The sequence below is a fragment of the Medicago sativa genome, chromosome 8 (assembly GCF_051527215.1).
Source record: "Medicago sativa cultivar Bolivia chromosome 8, Bolivia_mono, whole genome shotgun sequence".
NCBI classification, from domain to species: Eukaryota; Viridiplantae; Streptophyta; class Magnoliopsida; order Fabales; family Fabaceae; genus Medicago; species Medicago sativa.
The window spans coordinates 7,401,578-7,420,365 of record NC_140756.1 but is presented as its reverse complement, the minus strand read 5'-3'; the positions used below and the strand labels follow the sequence as shown (position 1 = coordinate 7,420,365).

Genomic DNA, 18,788 nt, shown 5'->3' with positions numbered 1-18,788 from the left:
ACCCAGCAAACAATCCCACCTAAACTCATGGGACTTTTTAACTCTATCATTCCCTGCTTGTAGACCTCTTCAAGTGAGTATTTCTATCTCTCTCTTCCTTTTTCTACTCAAAGTTTATCCATCATTATAACTCCTATCCTATGTATTGCAAAAAATGTGATCAGCAACTGCTCTTTTACAACTCTTGATTCTGCTCTCAATTTCTTAATCTCACTATCAGCAAACTTTGTTAGGTGCTCTCATTATTTTTACCCTTGGTATTGTAATCATATAGAGATGTTGATCAATGATAACAAAAATTGAAAAACAAAAAGTATAAGGAGATCACATAAAAAATATATAAAAAAAAAAGTAAAATCCTATTGCAATAATAATCTTAATAAGTTTTCTCTTAATTTTTTGATGAAGTTTCTTTTGATGTAATTGGGTTATGCCATAATAATCTTTTTACGCCTGTAAAATCGAAACAAAAATGTTTTGAAAGCTCGGAGGAATCTTAAAACTCGGGAAATTCCTCCAAAGTCTTTTAAAATATATTGGACTTTTTTCCTAATAAAACAGTCCTATAAAATCCAAAACCAATACACCCCTTAAATTCTGCTAAAGAAAGAAAAACAATAGAACTGAAAATGAAGATGGTAATAGTTTTAGTTGTAAGGTAAGAAAAAAGAACCTGGAATGTGGTGGAGAACAATGCCAGATAGGAAAAGTGCTTCTTGTTTGATCTGTGAAAGTTGAGAAACATCGCCATAAGCGTCAATATGAATTGGGCCCTTAATCCCGTTGGCTCTAAGAACTCCCATAATTGAAGGTGCTACATTCAAAAAGCTAATGCCGGAGGGGACGCCACAGCTGTCAAAGTCCCACCATACTGCAACCCTAAATTTAAAGTTATCCCAATGAGGTTGCAGAGGATGACTAAGATCCTGTTGCAGTTCTGATGACTGGGGCTCTTCAAAATGACTAGCACTATGGTCTATTTCGGACTTAGCATTGCTTTTCCAAAATGTCCACCAACTACTAATCCAACTACAGAAAGTTGAAGTAAATGGGCTACGACAAACTTCATCAACCTCCTTTCTAGTTGGAATCTCATGGTTGTTTTTCAATATGGTGCAATCATTAGAAGTAGACGGATTCAGTGAAGGGTTTATTTTTTCAAGAATTTCAGGATTTCCATCATCAGACTTAACAACGTCATTGTCAGATTTTTTGGAAATATTGTTGTCATTTGGAAGAAGTTGAATCTGCGGCAATGGTGCACGGGCCACATCCAACTCCAGAGATTTTTTCTGCAACTCATTTGGAGGCTGATGCACAATACTGTCCATGAACAAAGGAGTTGATGATTTACCATCAGCGTATTCCCCGAGAGGTTTTCCTTGTGAAGGGATAGATTGGAATGATTTTAAATCATCACCCTCGCTGTTAACACACGATGAGGATATTTTGGGAACCCCGTCTGCACATCTATCCATATTTTTATCGTCATTGTGCAACTTTTGAATTGCGGCGCCATCGTTCTGGTTATTCTTAACAGCAGATGTCGTTGATGGGACCAAACAAACCCAAAAATTATCTCCTCCTAAATACTGGAGTTGTACATATGATATAGATATTAGAAAGTTGGAAAACTTTTTATTTCCATAGAAACGTTTAACCAAAGGGATATCACAGTTTGTCAACTCTGCACGAAGATCTCCTATGGAGATCCCATTTGGATGCGAACACAATATTTTCATAACCTGCCTAGAAAATGATTTTGAAGCTTGACTTAATTTTATGTCCAAGGTAGGTTTGTATATCTCCTCCTCCGAATTTTGTGAAGATGTGTGCAACTCAACAACTGAGAAGGGGTTTTCAAGAGGCACGTTTGAGTTTTCATACCATGAATAAGTGGGACCATCAGGAGGATAGTTGAAATGTTTTCCTGTAAGGTCATCCCCCTTGAGCATGGAAGACCACTCCCACATTATAGTTGCTGCATGGCAGAGAGCAGCAACATGAGCCCTTCCGGGACATGCAAGCAAGATATTGTAGTTGGACATTCTTAACCGGTGCAATATGCCACTGCTAGAGAATTCTTCCTTACCAATTATCAAAAAGAGGTGTAGTGGTGGAGGATTTGTGGAAACCCAATCATTGAGATCCATAAGAAAATGCTTATAGGTATTGTTCTTTGTAACTGCAACAATATAGTCGTTATTTATTATTTGAAAGAGTTGTGGTATCTATATGACAACTTTTGAGACAACTAAAATTTTACAAAGAAAATGAAGTATTAACACAAAAATCAAAGCAATAGAGAAAGAGAGAGAGAGAAAGTTGTAAAAAAATGGTTATACAAATAAAAAATTACCAAGTCCTAACACAATATATACATGATGAATTTTGACATGAACAGAACAATAGAGAGAAAAAGGAACGAACCATTATATCTTTTGTGAATGCCAAAAGGGTAATCGTCGGAAAAGGAGTGTAGAGTAATGTTGGTTGAATTAAAAGCCTCTTTGTCGACATCACCATAAGCGTGAATATGAATTGTACCCATAATTCCGTTAGCTCTAACGGCTGCCTTAATTGCAGGTGCTACCTTCGAAAAGCTAAACCCAGAGGGCACGGGACAGCTGTCAAGGTGCCACCATACTGAAACCTCGGGAGGAGAAGAAGAAGATGATGATGATGATGATGATGATGATGATGATGATGATGATGATGATGAGAACCCACGCCCTTTAAACCTAGTAAAAACCTTGCGAGAAAGACGAGAAGGTAGAAAAAGAGGAAACATTGTCGAGGAGAAAGGAAAAGATACGGCGTCGAAGTGAGATACGGCGGAGAGGGTGATTGGCGGCGGCGAAGTTGTGAGTCTTGTTTGGATTGGGCGGAGGTTTCAGATTCGACAGTTGTCGGATTCGATGACAGCTTGTCGGATTCAAGCGGCCATGGGCGGGGAGATGAAATTGCAGTGAGGGGGAGAAGGCGTTTGCGTTTCTGTTTATCTTTTTTTCAGCTTTTTTGATTTACATGGTTTTTTGTGTTAAAAAAAAAAAAAACCTTACTTACAATTTTAATCCCCTTATTTTCACCATTTTGCGGAATTGGTTCCTCTATTTTAAAATTTGACAATTTTGGTCTCTCCATCTTATTTTTCTATGACTAATACCTCAAATTCGTCCTAGAATTTTAAAAAGTTGGTCAAATTCGTCCTTGAATTTTTTCGAAATAGCTATTTAGTCCCCGAATTTACAAAATGTCAATCAAATCGGTCTCTTCGTTAAGTTGGTCCGTTAACGGATGTGACGTGTAACGTTAACCTCTTACAAGGTTTACCACGTCGAATGTCACGCAAGCACGGACCAAATTGATTGATTTTCATAAAATTGCAAAATTCTCAACGATTCTTTCTCATTAACGGCTCTTTCTTCCCCAAATATATAAATTTGGAATTATAATTTGTCACCTAGAGTTCAAAATCTCCAAAATTTCTTCCATGAATTGATGCCAAAGTTTTTCCCAATTCAAAAACTTAAAACCCTAATTTTTTTGATTCAATTCGAAATTCAAAAATCGGTGAAAGATATTGATAGTGTTAGAGAAGAGGCTTGGAGAAGCCAAAGGATAGTGTTAGAGAAGAGGCTAGGAGGGCAAGGTTGATGGATAAAGTTGATTGTGTAGGAAGTGAGTTTAGGTAGATTAAGATATTGATAGGAGTAATTTGTTTGATTGAGTTGTTTAAAATGTCATTGTATTGTGTCAAGTCCGTGTAATGTTGTAATGAAAAGAGGTTGTCAATGAATGAATTCAACCCTTCGTCAAAAAATTTCAATCAAATTGGTCCTTCTATTGTATGTCTATCCATCACATCGATCCCCAAATTAGTGAAATTACCATCAAATAAGTCCTTGAATTTTTACAACATAAATCACCGTGATCATTGGTGCATACATTTGCCGAACAAAGTAAAAAGTAAAAGACAGACACTTTGATTGTAAAAGGACGGTACATTTGCATATTATCATAAGTCATACATTTGATGTTCATAAGTCATTGCATAGCCAAAAATAACATTACATAGTCATCAAGTCATTTGATGTTCTTAAGTCATTACATATCCAAAAAAAACACAAATTAAACATGTCCAAAAAGCATTAATAAAACTAGTCCAAAAACAAAATTTAAACAAGCATCACGGCTTAGGAAATCTTAGAGTTGGGATAAACACGATAACAATAATAGATTCCTCGTGGGAGCCACACTATTATTGTATTATTGGTGATGATGAGAAGATCGAGTGCAACGGGCTCATAAAATATATGGTGTGATTTTGTTATCCAGCACATAAAAATGTTTGAGTGTTACTTTTCCCACCCTATGGCCTCCTCGCGCGCCCTACGCAAATTACAAACATACCCTCCGGATTATGTAATCCGAAATATAGGTAAAACCTCCGATTATATAATCCGGACGATTGCGAGGTATAAAAGGAACTTCACCCCCCATTTTTACGGTTTTACGGTTTCACTTCTCTCTCTCTCTCTCTACATTATCCCAAAATCCGACACCAAAAATCTTGACCAAATTTGGAGTTTTCTTGCTCAAAAGCACCGCATTTCAACCCTTGTCGAAGCATCATGGAAGGTAAGTTCGATTTCTCTACACAAGCAAGTTCAATTAGTTCGTATTTTTTTTTTGAATTTCGTTCGAATGAAATCCGGATTTCGTTTTCCGACTAGGTTGTTGCTCCTCCGGATTACGAAATCCGGAGTAACCCGTAACGTTGTTTTGTTTCGTTTTGTGCTTTGTTTGATTGTGCCGTTTGATTGTTATTGTTGATTACCCTAATTTGAATGTTACGAAGGTTCAACATCGGATACCCGACGCGTAAGAGAGGCAGGCATGCTTCCCATAGGAGAGAGCGTTCTCGACGGATGCGGGAGGAAGGTGGTCTTCGTCCGAGGCGTCGGGGTGGTAGAGGACGACATGCCGATGTCGAGCCCGATGTCGAGCATCAACAATATATGGAGCGGGGAGCGGGAGCGAGGCCGATGCCGATGTGGAATTGCGGCATATGGAGGAGCGGGAGCTTGAGGAGGAGCTACGGGGTATGGACCAGGAGATGGAAGATGCCGAGCCACAAGAAAGGCGAAAGAAGAAGAAGAAGGTGGTGGACCCCGAGCCACTACGGGACTATCCCGTGGCCCACACCAGCCCGACTCGATGTGGAGGTATCATGTGCACGTGGCCGGGAAGGCGGCCGATGGCGTGGTATGCACGTTAAACTCACTTTATATATGATTTATATTTGGAACTCGCCCGTTTATGTACCGTTTAAACTCACTTTATTAATTTTAAATATATGCGATGGCGTGGAAAATTAAAATGCATCAACAACGGAAAGAAGATAGAGGTGATGCATGATGATGATACCGTACCTATCATGGCCGCACGGTGGTGGGAGAGCAGATTGCGTCGCACAGCCTTGGTTGGCTCCAGGATACGAGCTACACGATTATTGATCATGGCACGATATGTGCTTTCGTGGAGAGGTGGCACGAGGAGACTTCCGGCTTCCACCTTCCGTTTGGGGAGATGACGGTCACACTTGATGATGTGGCCGCTTTGCCGCATATCCCCATTGACGGCATGCTCCTATCCAATGGGTCCATAACACGGGACGAGGCGGTGGAATGGATGGTGGAGTACTTGGGGTCCGATATGGGTGATGCACTCAAAGAGATCGAGAAGACCAAAGGTGCACATTGCGAGATTTAACTACTTGGAGAGGATATTCAAGGAGCGGTTGAAGGAGCGAGAGGGATTTGGTGGAGGAGTATGGTGTGACCGAGGAGGTGGAGAGGTTGCGGGACCAGCCGTCCGCATATATTTGCCGTACTTGGTGGGCATCACGATCTTCGGTGACAAAAGCCGTGGAATGTCCATGTTGTCTACCCGAAGTACTTCGTAGACCTTGATATTTGTCTTGGTTTTTCGTGGGGAACCGCGGCACTAACTCGGTTGTATAAGGAGCTCAACAATGCCGCACGTTGGAACACCGGTCGAGTGGCAAGATACCCGAGTTTGCTGCAGTATAAATTAAGAACTATGTTTTATTTTTTTTAATTTAAGTGTATATGGTTTGTATATTTATATGTGGTTGTCTTTGGTGCGGGCTTGGGTGTTTCATCACTTCATAGGTATGGGCGCAAGGATGTCCGGGAGGGATATGTGGAGAATTTGTATCCACGCGCGATGCTTTTTGTGCCACCGCATGGTTTAGGCACGGTGGACCGGTACAGAGCTATCTAGATGCGCCGGATTTGACGAGGGTTGTCATGGCCCCATATGGAGAGCACCGTCGGACACGTCCATTTGAGCGGGTTAGCCTTTACTGCGGATGGCCGAGATGCGGAGAGCGCATGGTGAGATACCGTCGGGAGAGGGTGCTTCGCTAGTTTGGGTGGGTTCGACCATACCGAGACATCCCGTTCGTAGTGCACCCGTTGATGTTAACTTGGCGGAGATCACAAACCGCTTTCGCCGTGCACTTGATTATGCGCCGACACCTTAGGAGTTGGGACAGTTGCGGTTCATGGTGTGGAGGTAGCGGATGGATACATCGACCGGTTTTACCAGTGTCTCATCCACGCATGATTCTTACGGACATGCCGGTACCGGTGCCACGGCCACCGGAGCGTGAGGTCCTTGATGCCCGAGCTGCTCAAGATGATGGAGACCTTGCGTACGTACGGCTTAGCGGTAGGATGAGCCGCATCGCAGACCACATCTATGCCGTGATGAGAAGCGGTCCGGTGCCGAAAGGGAGTAAGAAATGGCAAGCATTTGGAGGATGCCTTGAGAGAGGTGCATGATGCCAAAGTTTACCGTCGTCGGAAAGCTGCGAGGGTGGCGGGGGTGGTGGCGAGAGGTGGTGGCGAGAGGTGGTGGCGGCGGTGGTAGTAGAGGTGTAGTTATTAGGGACCGATAATTTTATGTAATTTTATTGTTTGAATATTTTGGATAATTATGTTATGTACCATTTGGATAATTTTGATATTTTATTAAAGTTTAAAAATTATATTATGTTGTTAATTTTGATGTTATAATTTTATTTTACGGTTTGCGTATGGTCAAAGGCCAAAAACATTGACCGAATTTGCTCTAAAACGAGGCTCGGCCAAAACGGATGGCTTCGCCTCTGAATCGACGCACTCCGGATTATAAACCCCGGACATATTTAACGCTTTCCGGATTATATAATCCGGAATCGTCGTTCACCCCCTTTTGTTGACTTTCAACGGGGTGATTTACATGTTTCGGATTATATACTCCGGAATATCTCTAACGTTTCGGATTATATAATCCGGACCACTATTTTTATAATCGGTATCATCAACCATCGGGGTGAATGGTGTCAAACTACACGAATAAATCCGGAATATGTATTCGGAATCGGTTCGAATAGATAATCCGGACGAAGGGTATTTTGGGAAAAAAATAAAGGCGCGCTAGGAAAGGCATAGGGTGGGAAAAGTAACTCCCAAAATGTTTTGTGCACGCTTGTGCACCATAGACATCGTGATGCAACAAATCACAATATAAAAAGAGACAAAAATACGCTTTTGGAAGTGATGATAGTTTACCGTGTCAAAGTCTTCGTGAAAGCATCAAAAAAGGAATGATTGATATACGTAAATCATTAGCAAAGGTATGAGGTTCTTTCATTTCCAGTGAGGGGTGGACAAGCGGGCGGTTCCGGTCGGTTCCGGACCGTAAACCTCCACTCAAAGTAATCCGTCGGCTAGAAACCATCAATCCATCTCCGACCATTCAAGCTCTCGGTTTGATCGGATGACGGGTAGTACGGGTAGCGGTTTGATCGGACGGATTGAAGCGGATGAAAGAAAAAGAATGAGAAGAAAGAGTTAGTTAAAAATGAAGCTCTGCATGCGAAGTTTTTCGCAAATGGGTGAAAAAAGAAAGACAACAAAGTTGAGTGTTGTTCATAGCCTCCAATTTCTCTTGGCGTACCTTCAAGTTTCCATTCAAGTATTTCACCATGATAGAAGAAGAAGAAGAAATTAGAACTAGAAGGATACAACTAAAAACTAAAACTATAGTAATTTTTTTCTCTGTAAATGGATACAATAGAGAGAGAATAACAAGAGGTGATGAAAAATAATGAATTTTTTGTTAAAAGAATGTAGTTTCTCGTCTCACTATGTTTCAAAATAAAAAAGATTAAACTTTATTTATCATGAGTTGTTATAACAATACTAGAAAAATAGTTCTATGACACATTTCAATACTTTACCGTTATCTTGGTTTTTTCCAAGTAGTATCATTATTATCATCTCGACAGAGTGGGAGTCTCGAGACCGTGTTGTCTCTTCATATCCTAAGCACATGTTATAGTACTACTATTTGACTAATAATTGTGATATGGATACAATGGGACACTAACAATCGGTCGGTATCGGGTTTCATACGGATCCATTTTGGATATCCGAGCCCGTCCCTTCTTACTCACACAAGACCGAAACGGTTCACCCGATAACCCGACGGGTTGTTTAGACCCATCCGTTTCTCTCGTGCTTTGCTTGCGGTTTTTTCGGTTTGGGTCGGACTTCGGGTTTTTGTCCACCCCTAATTTTCACCTATATCATCAAGTCTTACAACTTTAATTGCATGAATTTGAGTCGATTTCTTCAAGTAATTAACAAGTAAGTTATTTTCTTCTGTTTGCATGCAATGAAACATTAACAAGTAAGTTATCATTTTGTTAGATTTATTTAAGATTTAACTTGAATATTTTTTTTTGTATTATTTTTTTTGCGGGGATGGATTTTGAAGCATTTGCCAAGTCGGTACCCAAGGAAACATAACAGAGTTGGAAGCGGAGAGACCATGTGCGGGGAGATGGCTTACTACCGAGAGGGCATACAGTTGTGCACCATTACCGCTCACGGCTGGATTGCTTAGAGGTGGATGACGTGAAGTGGCCTACATATGATGATCACCGAGCGGTGCGCCCTTTTCGGCTTATTAGCACTTACTCGGGATGGCCGATGCGCGGGAAGGGATGGTGTACCGTCATTTACCTTGGCGGTTTAAGAGACAGTTTGGGTTTGTACAGACATCCCCATACATCCGACGATGTCCCTTAGATTCCTAAGGAGAAGGCGGCTCTTGTGTTGAAAGACCCCCATTTGTGGTTCTATAGCGATTGCGGAGAGAGGTGTGATAGAGCATGGGACCATAAGCATGGCTACATGGCTTTGTATGTCAAAGTCTCTCACCCTCAAATTTTCTCACATGATGAAGGATCTCCTCCCGGGCCAGAACGCGGGAGCAGCTTATAGAGGAGGAGCATGTCGGAGAGATGTCGGACACATTGACGATCATCGGTGAGATGTTCGGATGTCGGATGGAGCGTTGGCCATGAGCGACCAACCGAGTTGAGAGGAGTTACTTGCGCAGGTCTTGACCCATATTAGCAATGCGGTCGCCCCGCCCTTATGTATCGATTGCCGGGCGGCGCAGGGGGCATAAGCATCGTAGGCATCGGGGTTGATCATTAGGCTTTTTAATGTACATTTTGACTTTGATGGTGGTGATGTATTATTATGACATGATTCGTACCTTGTGATATTTCTATGACATTTTCGTACCTTATATTATTTCTTGCGTTTTATTTTTATCATGTTAAAATTATTTTTACTTTTTATATGTTTTAGAATTGATGAATTTGAAATTGGATGAAAATGAGTGAAAAAAATGTGTTCAAAATATTATGTATAAACATGATCAAATGTTGGGGAAACGGGAAGGAAAAAGCTGCCGGAATTTGAATCGGGAACGCAAAGAACGAGATAACTACCGTCGGCCGGCGGTAGTTAACTATCGCTCGCTTCAGTAGTTAATCGTTGCCGGATTAGTCGACGGTAATTAACTACCTCTCGGGGTAAATTAGTATTTTTCATGTGTTATTAGGAAGTTTTTTATGTTAGAAACGTAATTTTCTTATGATTTTCACAAGTCGGAAGCTTGGTCTACACTTCAATTTCTCTTCTTCACCATAACCGATTCGCCAAGGTTCCATATTTCTCAATTCATTTTCACTCTTTGCTTGTTTTTTTCTCTTTCGATCTTATCTCGTTCTAAATTCCGTTTTTTCGCTTTGCTTATTCTTTGAAATTTAGGGTTCTTAATTGTTTTACTCTGTAATTTTTGCATGTTTAATTTTTTTGCGTGCATTTACCAAGAAGGTGATGAATCTAATATATCTCGGTTCATGAATCAAATGCTACCGTTTTATTATTTTTTTCGAGATTTTTCGTAATGTGTTTTTTTTTGCTCAATTTTAGTTTTGCCGAGGTTTATTTTGAAATGAATTAGGGTTTTCGTCATTTGATTTGAACTTTGTTTTGGTTTGGAGTTTGAAGAATGTGTTGTGTGTTAACCCTTTTGATGATGATGTGATTTGGATTGTAAAATGGTTTTTATTTGTTTGATTGTTTTTTAAAATGGTCTTGGTTTGTTTGATCGCTTTTGATGTAGTAGTTGGATTAGGGTTTTTTAGTGGCCGTTTTTGTTGTTCGATTGAAGCATTTTTTCTAACATGCGTTGGGTGTTGGGCTGTTTCGAATAATTGAATTTGGTGGTTTATGTGCTGCCTGAAAGTAAAGGAATGAATTGCGGAGGAGGGGAGCCGGAAAATTTAGGGTTTGTTTACTTTGAGAAATTTTCTTTTTTTATTTTCTAGAATATGTTTTTTTATTTAGGGTCTAATTACTCTGCGAAAATATGTCTTTGATGAAACTCTAGTTAGGGATGGTGCATTAAATGATAGAGAAAAGATGAAATGCTAGTTAGGAGTTGGGAACGATGGAATTTCAAGGGGTATTTAATTGTAGGAAATGAGTGAAGAAGGGAATAGGGTTGAAATTCGTAGTTTGCCCGAACTTATGTGTTGGAAATTTGTGTTTGTTTGTTACCATAACTATGAGCATGTTTATTGTTTTTTGGCATGAAGGAATAATACATATTGTATTATTCGTTTCTAGAAGGATTTGGCATTGGCTTCGTAGGTGTCCTTTGCCTCGTGATTCGTAGTTGTGGTTTTAAGTGTTTTTTTTTTTTTTGTTCCAAAGTTGTATGCCGAAGTTTGAAAACCGAAAAGAGTGAATGTTCCTTTGAGTTTCTTGTTTAAGGTTATTGTGTATAAGGGTTGGGATTGTTTTGGGAAATGATTACCCGCATTTAGTTGTTTTGTAATTTTTTTAAATTTCCGTGACAAATTTTGGAACCGGATTTTGTCTAAGGAGACCGTTTGGCGGATATGCTTTACGGTTTCATTCATGTGTGCATGGTTTTCAAAAAGTAAAGGGATCCTTATTTTCACTTTTTGTACTCATTTTGCTTGGTTTGAGTCTAACAAGTTAACCGACACACAATAGATGGGGTCGCTTACAATTTGTGTCGAGGCTTCTATTATTGATTGTACTATTCTTTTTGGATGGATTCAAGTGTTCACTCCATCTATGCCGATACAATGTTTTATGATTGGAATTATGTTTAATATCAAAAGTTTTTCAACGGTGCACACATTATTTCAAGATTTGAATTGACCAATGCAGGCGGATGTAAATTTGAAGGTTGTATATCATTTGGGAGGCTGGTGGAGGTGGGGTATTGGAAGGTATGTTTACTCGCTTTTTAATTTGGTTAAGTTGTTCTCGGAGCGAGTCAAATTAAATTTATATTTTTTTGGCAGTGCACTTGGCTACATCCCTCACTTTACGGTTTTAAGATTTGGATCATTGATGGACTGCAACAAAGAAGAGGCCTTAAGGGCCAAGGAAATCGCGGAAAAGAGGATAGAATACGGGGATTTTGTGGGGGCACGTAAATTTGCTCTTAAGGCTCGGTCTCGTATCCCGTTTTGGAAAATATAGCTCAAATGCTTGTTGTTTGTGACGTGCACCGCTTCCGCCGAGCGTAAAGTATTTGGTGATGAGATCAATTGGTATGGAATTCTTCATCTATAACGCACATTTGGTGATGCAATGATTAAGAAGCGATTCCGAAAGTTTGCTCTTCAACTTCATCCCGATAAAAAAAAGTTTGCTTGTGCGTAAGCCGCATTTAAGCCGATTGGAGAAGCTCAAAGACTGCTTTCGGACAGAGAAAAACGAACTAGGTATGACATGAAGCTTAATGTGAACAAAACCTGCTATGCCGCCGCGTTCTAATCAACCGAAGGTTCCTACGAATTTCAATTCTACAATGAAAAACAATGTGAGGCCCAATTTTACAAACTCGAATACCCAAAGAAGAAGAAGCGGCCTCCGCAAAGCAGAACAAAGGTGCACCGTACTTTCGGATCGCCTCGCCCATTTTGTTCCGTGAAGTATGAGTACTACAGAGAAATTTTGAATAAATGTCTTCGCTGTCAACAATGCCATAGGCTCTTCGTTGCATATATTCGGATATGCATGGTACATCACCAACAACTAACCCAAGTCGGCAAGCTTCCAAAAGGTGAATGTTGGATCTCAAGGCAACTCGCACGCCGAGAAGTCCAATACAAAGCCTTTCAAGAAAAAAGTCCCCGTTGGTGTCTCTAGAAAGCCGGATGTGAAGAGAAAGAGGAATCAAGTGGAAGAATTTAGTCAAAGCTCGATTCTACAAGCGGCAGTGATTACGAAGATGAAATAGTTGCCGGTAAGAATGTTTTTCCAGTGTAGGAAACCATTCAACCTGAGCAGCCACGTAGATCCGTGCGACGAAGCATAATGTTTCCTACGGTGTTAACATGAATGGCACCGACAATGACTTATTATGACCTTCAAAAACAAGTCGGGAGAATGGATCACATTATGGTGATTGTCAAAGTCACGGGGAGATCGCTAAAACAAATGATCGAATGGTTTAGCAAACTCGATCCAAAAGATGAACATGAAAATTTAAAACGTAAACGGCGGAAAAGACAAGGGCAGGCGGAAAAGAAGGCTGCGGAAGGGTCAAAGCGAGATGGATAAAACTATAGAGCATTCTTCTCCGGGTTCAACCTCCAAGACATCAAATTGTCCGAATGCTTATGTTTATCCCGATGCGAGTTCGATGATTTTGACAAGGACGAGAAAAAAAGAATGTTTTGCACTGGCAGATTTGGGCTATCTATGATTCAATAGATAGCATGCCTAGATTCTACGCGTTAATTAGAAAAGGGCTTTCTCCCGGATTTCGATTGCGAGCAACATGGCTTGAACCACATCCGGATGACAATGATGAAATCAAATGGGTAGATGAGGAATTGCCTCGTTGCTTGTGGGAAATTTAAACTTTGTAACACCGAAATCATTGAAGATCATCCGACGTTTTCTCATCCGGTTATGTTCAAAAGGAATGGCCGCGATACTTTTCAAGTGTGTCCTAGAAAAGGAGAAACTTGGGCTCTTTTCAAAAACTGGGATATCACATGGTACAAGGATGTGGAATCTCATAGGCAGTATGAATACGAGTTTGTTGAAATCTTGTCAGATTATGTTGAAGGTGAGGGTGTATATGTTGCATACTTAGGTAAGTTGAAAGGTTTTGTAAGCATCTTCATTCAAATTATGAAAGAAGATAACCAGCCATTTCAAATTCCATCTTTCAAAATGACTGGTCAGGAAGGAGTAGGTGTTCATTTAGGATATTTAGAATTTGATCCTGCATCTTTACCAATGAATCTTGAAGAGATTGCTGTTACTCAAAATTTGGATGTGAAGACTGGGCATAGTTCATGTGGCAGCAAGAATGCAAGGACTTCAAAAAGATCAAAACCCTCGATGTCACCTGAAGATATTGTATCCATTCCCAAGGTCAAAGTTGAAACAAGCAATTTGACTAAGGTAAAGGATTCTCTTGATGATATGGATGACTGCCATGCGTCAGCTTCAACCCCAGAAGCTTTTGAAATTCCAGATGCTCAATTCTTCAACTTTGAAACTGGGAGGTCCCTTGATAAGTTCCAGGTTGGTCAAATATGGGCATTTTACAGTGATGAGGATGGAATGCCGAAATACTATGGTCAGATTAAAAAAGTTGTCACTGGTCCTACTATTGAATTGCATGTTTATTGCTTGCTTGCTGCTGGCTGCCAGAGAATACCACTAAATGGGAAGATGACGGCATGCTTACTTCCTGTGGCAGATTTAAAGTCATTAAAACAAAAGATTCTCTCTATTTACAGTAACCTGTCTTTTATTTCACATTTCACATCAAGTACAAGCTGATCCTATTGGCAAGAATTACACAAAATCAAGTGTTCTGACCTTAAAAATTGGGAGTATGACATAGTGGAAGTTCTTGAAGTAGCTGATTTGTTTATAGAGACTTCAATTTTGGAGTGTGTTACTGGTTTTAGTTGTGTTTTTAGAGGAAAGTCAATAGAAGGTTCTTCAGGCAACTTGAGATTACCGAGAAAAGAATTGCTTAGGTTGTCTCACCAAATTCCAGCTTTCAAACTAACAGAAGAGCATGGCGATCTGAGAGGCTTCTGGGAACTTGATCCGGGTGCGCTACCGCCTTCATTCCTATGGCCTTAGATGAAGCTTGGTGAGTAAGAAGCTTTGGGCGACTGATATCCTTGAAATTTGCTAGACTGGTGATTTTTTTCTTTGGAGACTTGGCTTTTTGTAATTACATGAAACTAGTGTCTGCTGATATGATAGCCCGGTGTAACATTTTGGTATTGTTCTGGCTAGCTCTTGAAGGAAAAATTGGCGTTGTGCCGGTTCTTGGTTGCATCCGTGGCTTTTGTTCTAGTTCTTTTGAATCCCAGTTATATTGTGAATAGTCTAGTATTGGGCTATAAACTAAGACAGGAACTGAGAGTTTACAACCATATCTATTTTATTATTTTCTATGGATATCTCTCTCTTTGCATTTGTGTATGACCGTAGACTTGAGTAGCCATGATGAAGATAATCTCTTTTTCCCCCTCTCTCCTTTCATGCTTCTTTTACGATGTGATTTTAAGAAGTTTTTAAAAAATATAGTAACTATACCATGACCGTTTAGCATGTTACAATCACTCTTTTTTACCATCATGGACAAAATAAAGGGTTATAAGTTTTATTTGTCTCATTTGCAATTTTTTACATCCCCTCTATTTTTTCAATGAACACAAACTTCGTAAAACATTCAACTCAACATCCTTGTACAATCAACGTCAGTCTTCTTACTTTTTTTCATTGAAGTAGTCTAATAGTATTTGTCCAACAAAATTTTTGAGCCGTTTTAGTTTTTACAAAAATTTAGTCAAGGCAACTCTGCAGTTTGCAGATTTTAAAAATGTTGGCATTTTTTTTTTTGTAAAAAGAAAAATCCCTTAGCAGCTCCTATCAATGGTTGAACTACAAAATGATTAATTAATTGTTTTTAAACTCACAAAATCAACCGATGCGCATCAACTTAATTGTTGTCCCTTCCATCTATTTAGCAATTTGGATGAATTCATACTACTGGTACTAGCCAACCAATAGTGTTTCTGTGTCAAATTTGATGACCCAGTTAGTATTTTAATATAATGAAAATTAGTTTTTTTGACATTAAAAAGTTCCTAAAAACAAGGAAATTACGAAATTGCCCCTAACGGTAGTTACTACCGCTTACCACTAACTCTCGCATGCGATTAACTACAACCGGCTTTGCTGCACGCACTTAAGTGCGGTTCTGGAGAAGAATCAATTGTGATTTTACGCGTTTCGATCGAAATAAATCGAAGTTTATTCGGAATTCTATGAAACTTTACGGACCCTCTATATGTATTTTTATAGAGCTGTCGGCAAAAAACCAGCTCAAAATTCAATTTCTAGGTTGACGTTTTGATGTTTTGGTTTCTTGAGTTTTTGGTGCATTAAAAAATTCATATTTAATCCATCCGTTTTCGGAAAATTCTAATTTTTTGTGGAAAATGTTTTTTTAATGTCCTTAACATGTGTGCAAAAAGTAATAAAAAATTCAACCTCTATATAACTTTTCCAGAGGTAGAAAAATATTGCGATTTTACAAGTTTCGGTAAAAAATTCAAAATATATTGAGGCTTAGTCGAAATACTATGTAAATTTGCAGATCCTCTATATGTATTTTTATAGAGGTGTACGTAAAAAGATAAGAGAGAAAGTAATATAAGATAGGCACAAAGTCACCGTGACTTCTAAATCGCAATCCAACATATGATAGAAGAAATAGTAGAAGTGCAAGCAAATGGCAAAGAGCAAAAGAAAAAATAGCGTTTTGATTTTATTTTTTGAAAGAGTAGCGTTTTGATTATTATTATTTGAATAAATTACTTTTTAATTTAAGAGAATAATTTTTAGGCATTGGTGTAAGTTTTATTTACACATACATCAATCAAATCACACCGAATACCACTTGTTAGTTCCTTTAATATCTCATTCATAAATATCTACATAGTGTGATTCAATTAGATGCATGTGTAAAAACAAGTTACACTATCGATGCATACAAATTAAAACCTTAACTTAAAAATATTAATTACGTTTTCTATTTTTCAAATTTGTAATCAATAAAACCTTCAATCTAAATAATACCAAAAATAACATTTTATGCATCACTCGTCAAGAGCGCTAATTGAGTTATTATTTGTTTCATCATGGAATGTATCAAAATTCAATATAAACAGATAACATTTTATGCATCACGCGCGTGGGTTAATTTTTTTTTCCCCCTTCTTCTTTCGTTTTGTTCTTACACGAGTCATTTCATTTTGTTCTTTTTTTTCCCTTCTTCTTTCCCTTCTTCGTTCTTACACGAGTCACTTCTTCATTCCTGCACAAGTCAGATTCTCATTCCTACTCTTTCTCACAGGTACAACTTCAATTTATTAATCTTCTCATTCTTAAACTCAATTTATTATTATTCTTCTCGCTCCTCTATAATTTGAATTTGAATTAACCCCTTTCTTTATTCCCAATTTTCCATTAACTCAATTATCCCCTTTATTCCCAATTTTCCGTTTACTTTTACTCTTTGAATCAATGTGTATAACACTGTTTTTCCCATTTTATCTTTAACCTAATTTTGTTCATTTTTTTTGTATAGCTATGAAGTTTTTTGGGTTCAGCAGAGCAATTATTGCGTATAAACTAAAACAGAGGGTTAGGAATTTCGATATTGATAAAAGGAAAAAGGTGCTAAAGTCCAATTTGGGACAGTGCCGTGAAGCCTTGCTAGATCTTCTAAAAATCAGGGTTAGAATGGTTGAAGAGAGATCAGTGCTGATTATGTCAAGGTTTGGCAAGTATAGAGCCTTGCCCGTCGGTTTCCATCGCACGGTCCCTTTTCTGGACCGTGTTGTCAAGACCGTTTCCGTGGAAGAGCAACATTTAAAAACTACAAATGATTTGGTCCACAGTGCAGACATGTTACAAATTACACTGAATACATCTTTTTCACTTAAGGTAACTGATGTTATTTACACAAATTTATTTTTGTATATACACTATGTTTAATAAATCATTTCCTTTGTACAGGTCCTTAATGCTGAGAAAGCAACTGGGGTTAGGGATTACCATCATGAAACTGCTCTTTTGGTTAAAAATGCATTGGCTGAAAAATTTAAAAATGTGCCGTATTTGGAAGCAGCTCAGAGACAACAATCTATCAGCCAAAGCATTCTGGCCCCACTAAATACGACACTCACACCATTAGGTCTTGTTTGCTTAAGGATGAAGATAGGTAAAGTGACAAATCTGTTTAGATTTCCATTTCCATTTATATGGTTCATTTAATAAACTCCGCTTAATGTCTACTATTTTTTTACAGAGATCAATAAAACAGCATCTGGAACAGCATGGAAAAAGGAGATAGCTGAGAATAACAAGCCTACATTAACCAGTGAGTAACTCGTCATCATATTAATTATTAAGGAGAAATTAACTAGAAATTATAGTGCATACATGGTTCTTGAAGTTTTCTTATATTCTATATTTCTGATCATAAATTTCCAACTAGTCAGATGCATTTTAAATCAAAATCTTCAGTTAGAAATCATTTAAATATATAAAAATCAGAAAAATATTTTTATGTCAGTTCATGTACAAAAAATAAGATGAAGATCGATTAATCCCAAAAACCAGTACAAAGCTTTAAGTTAGTCAATGAAAGTTATACTTTCCATCGTGTTGTTCCAGTTACAACATATGGCTTAAGGTTCAAATGTTTCCATTGACTAAATACTATAAAATTTCTTGGAAACAAAACCCCAAAATATAAACCTCCTTCCAAAATCTAATGCTACAATTGACTATTTCACAACCACACCTAGTACTCTAATAGAAAATAAAATTACCTGAGTAAGAAAATAAAATATGGGGAAATAAAATTACCTGAGTAAGAAAATAAAATATGGGGAATCAGGTTTGTAAAATAAGTCAATTAGAGCACCACGATCACCTGATGTATGCCCATCAAACCGGAGGTACTGATACTGTTTTGAAGTTATGTATTCTTCCATAACATCCAGAAGCCTAGTCATCGTCGAAAAGAAAAGAACCTGTAAAAGCATTAGCGATATCAAACATTAAGAATTAAATTTTCAAAAGATTGACCAAAACATAAGAACCAGTTTAGTTCCATAGACTTCGCAGAGGGAACATAAACTGTCATACACATTCAGCATCCAGAGTAAGTTTACAAAATATCTTTCATCACAGATATAACAACAAATGTCAATACCAATGTGATGGAAATTAGATGCAGTAATCCAGCGTAAA

The 18,788-nt window shown here is 38.5% G+C and overlaps 1 protein-coding gene and 1 pseudogene across 14 annotated transcripts in view; one reads left to right on the top strand and one right to left on the bottom strand.

The window, feature by feature from the left end:
* The window catches only part of LOC146896577 (uncharacterized), a 29,325-nt gene that overhangs the window by 2,093 nt on the left and 8,444 nt on the right, over positions 1-18,788 (bottom strand). For 3 of the 13 annotated variants that reach the window (XM_085737607.1, XM_085737608.1, XM_085737609.1), the window contains one exon: positions 674-2,185. In XM_085737607.1, the coding sequence (XP_085593733.1) occupies positions 674-2,153 (1,480 nt within the window). In that variant the 5' untranslated portion in view covers positions 2,154-2,185. Of the gene's footprint in view, positions 1-673; positions 2,186-2,430; positions 2,997-18,788 lie in introns of those variants that run through there. The other 10 variants (XM_085737610.1, XM_085737611.1, XM_085737600.1 and 7 more) reach the window with 8 other exon arrangements.
* On the top strand, positions 11,567-14,594 carry LOC146896579 (uncharacterized; annotated as a pseudogene). Its single transcript, XR_015023442.1, has 2 exons — positions 11,567-11,701; positions 11,777-14,594. The product of XR_015023442.1 is annotated as an uncharacterized LOC146896579 (transcript).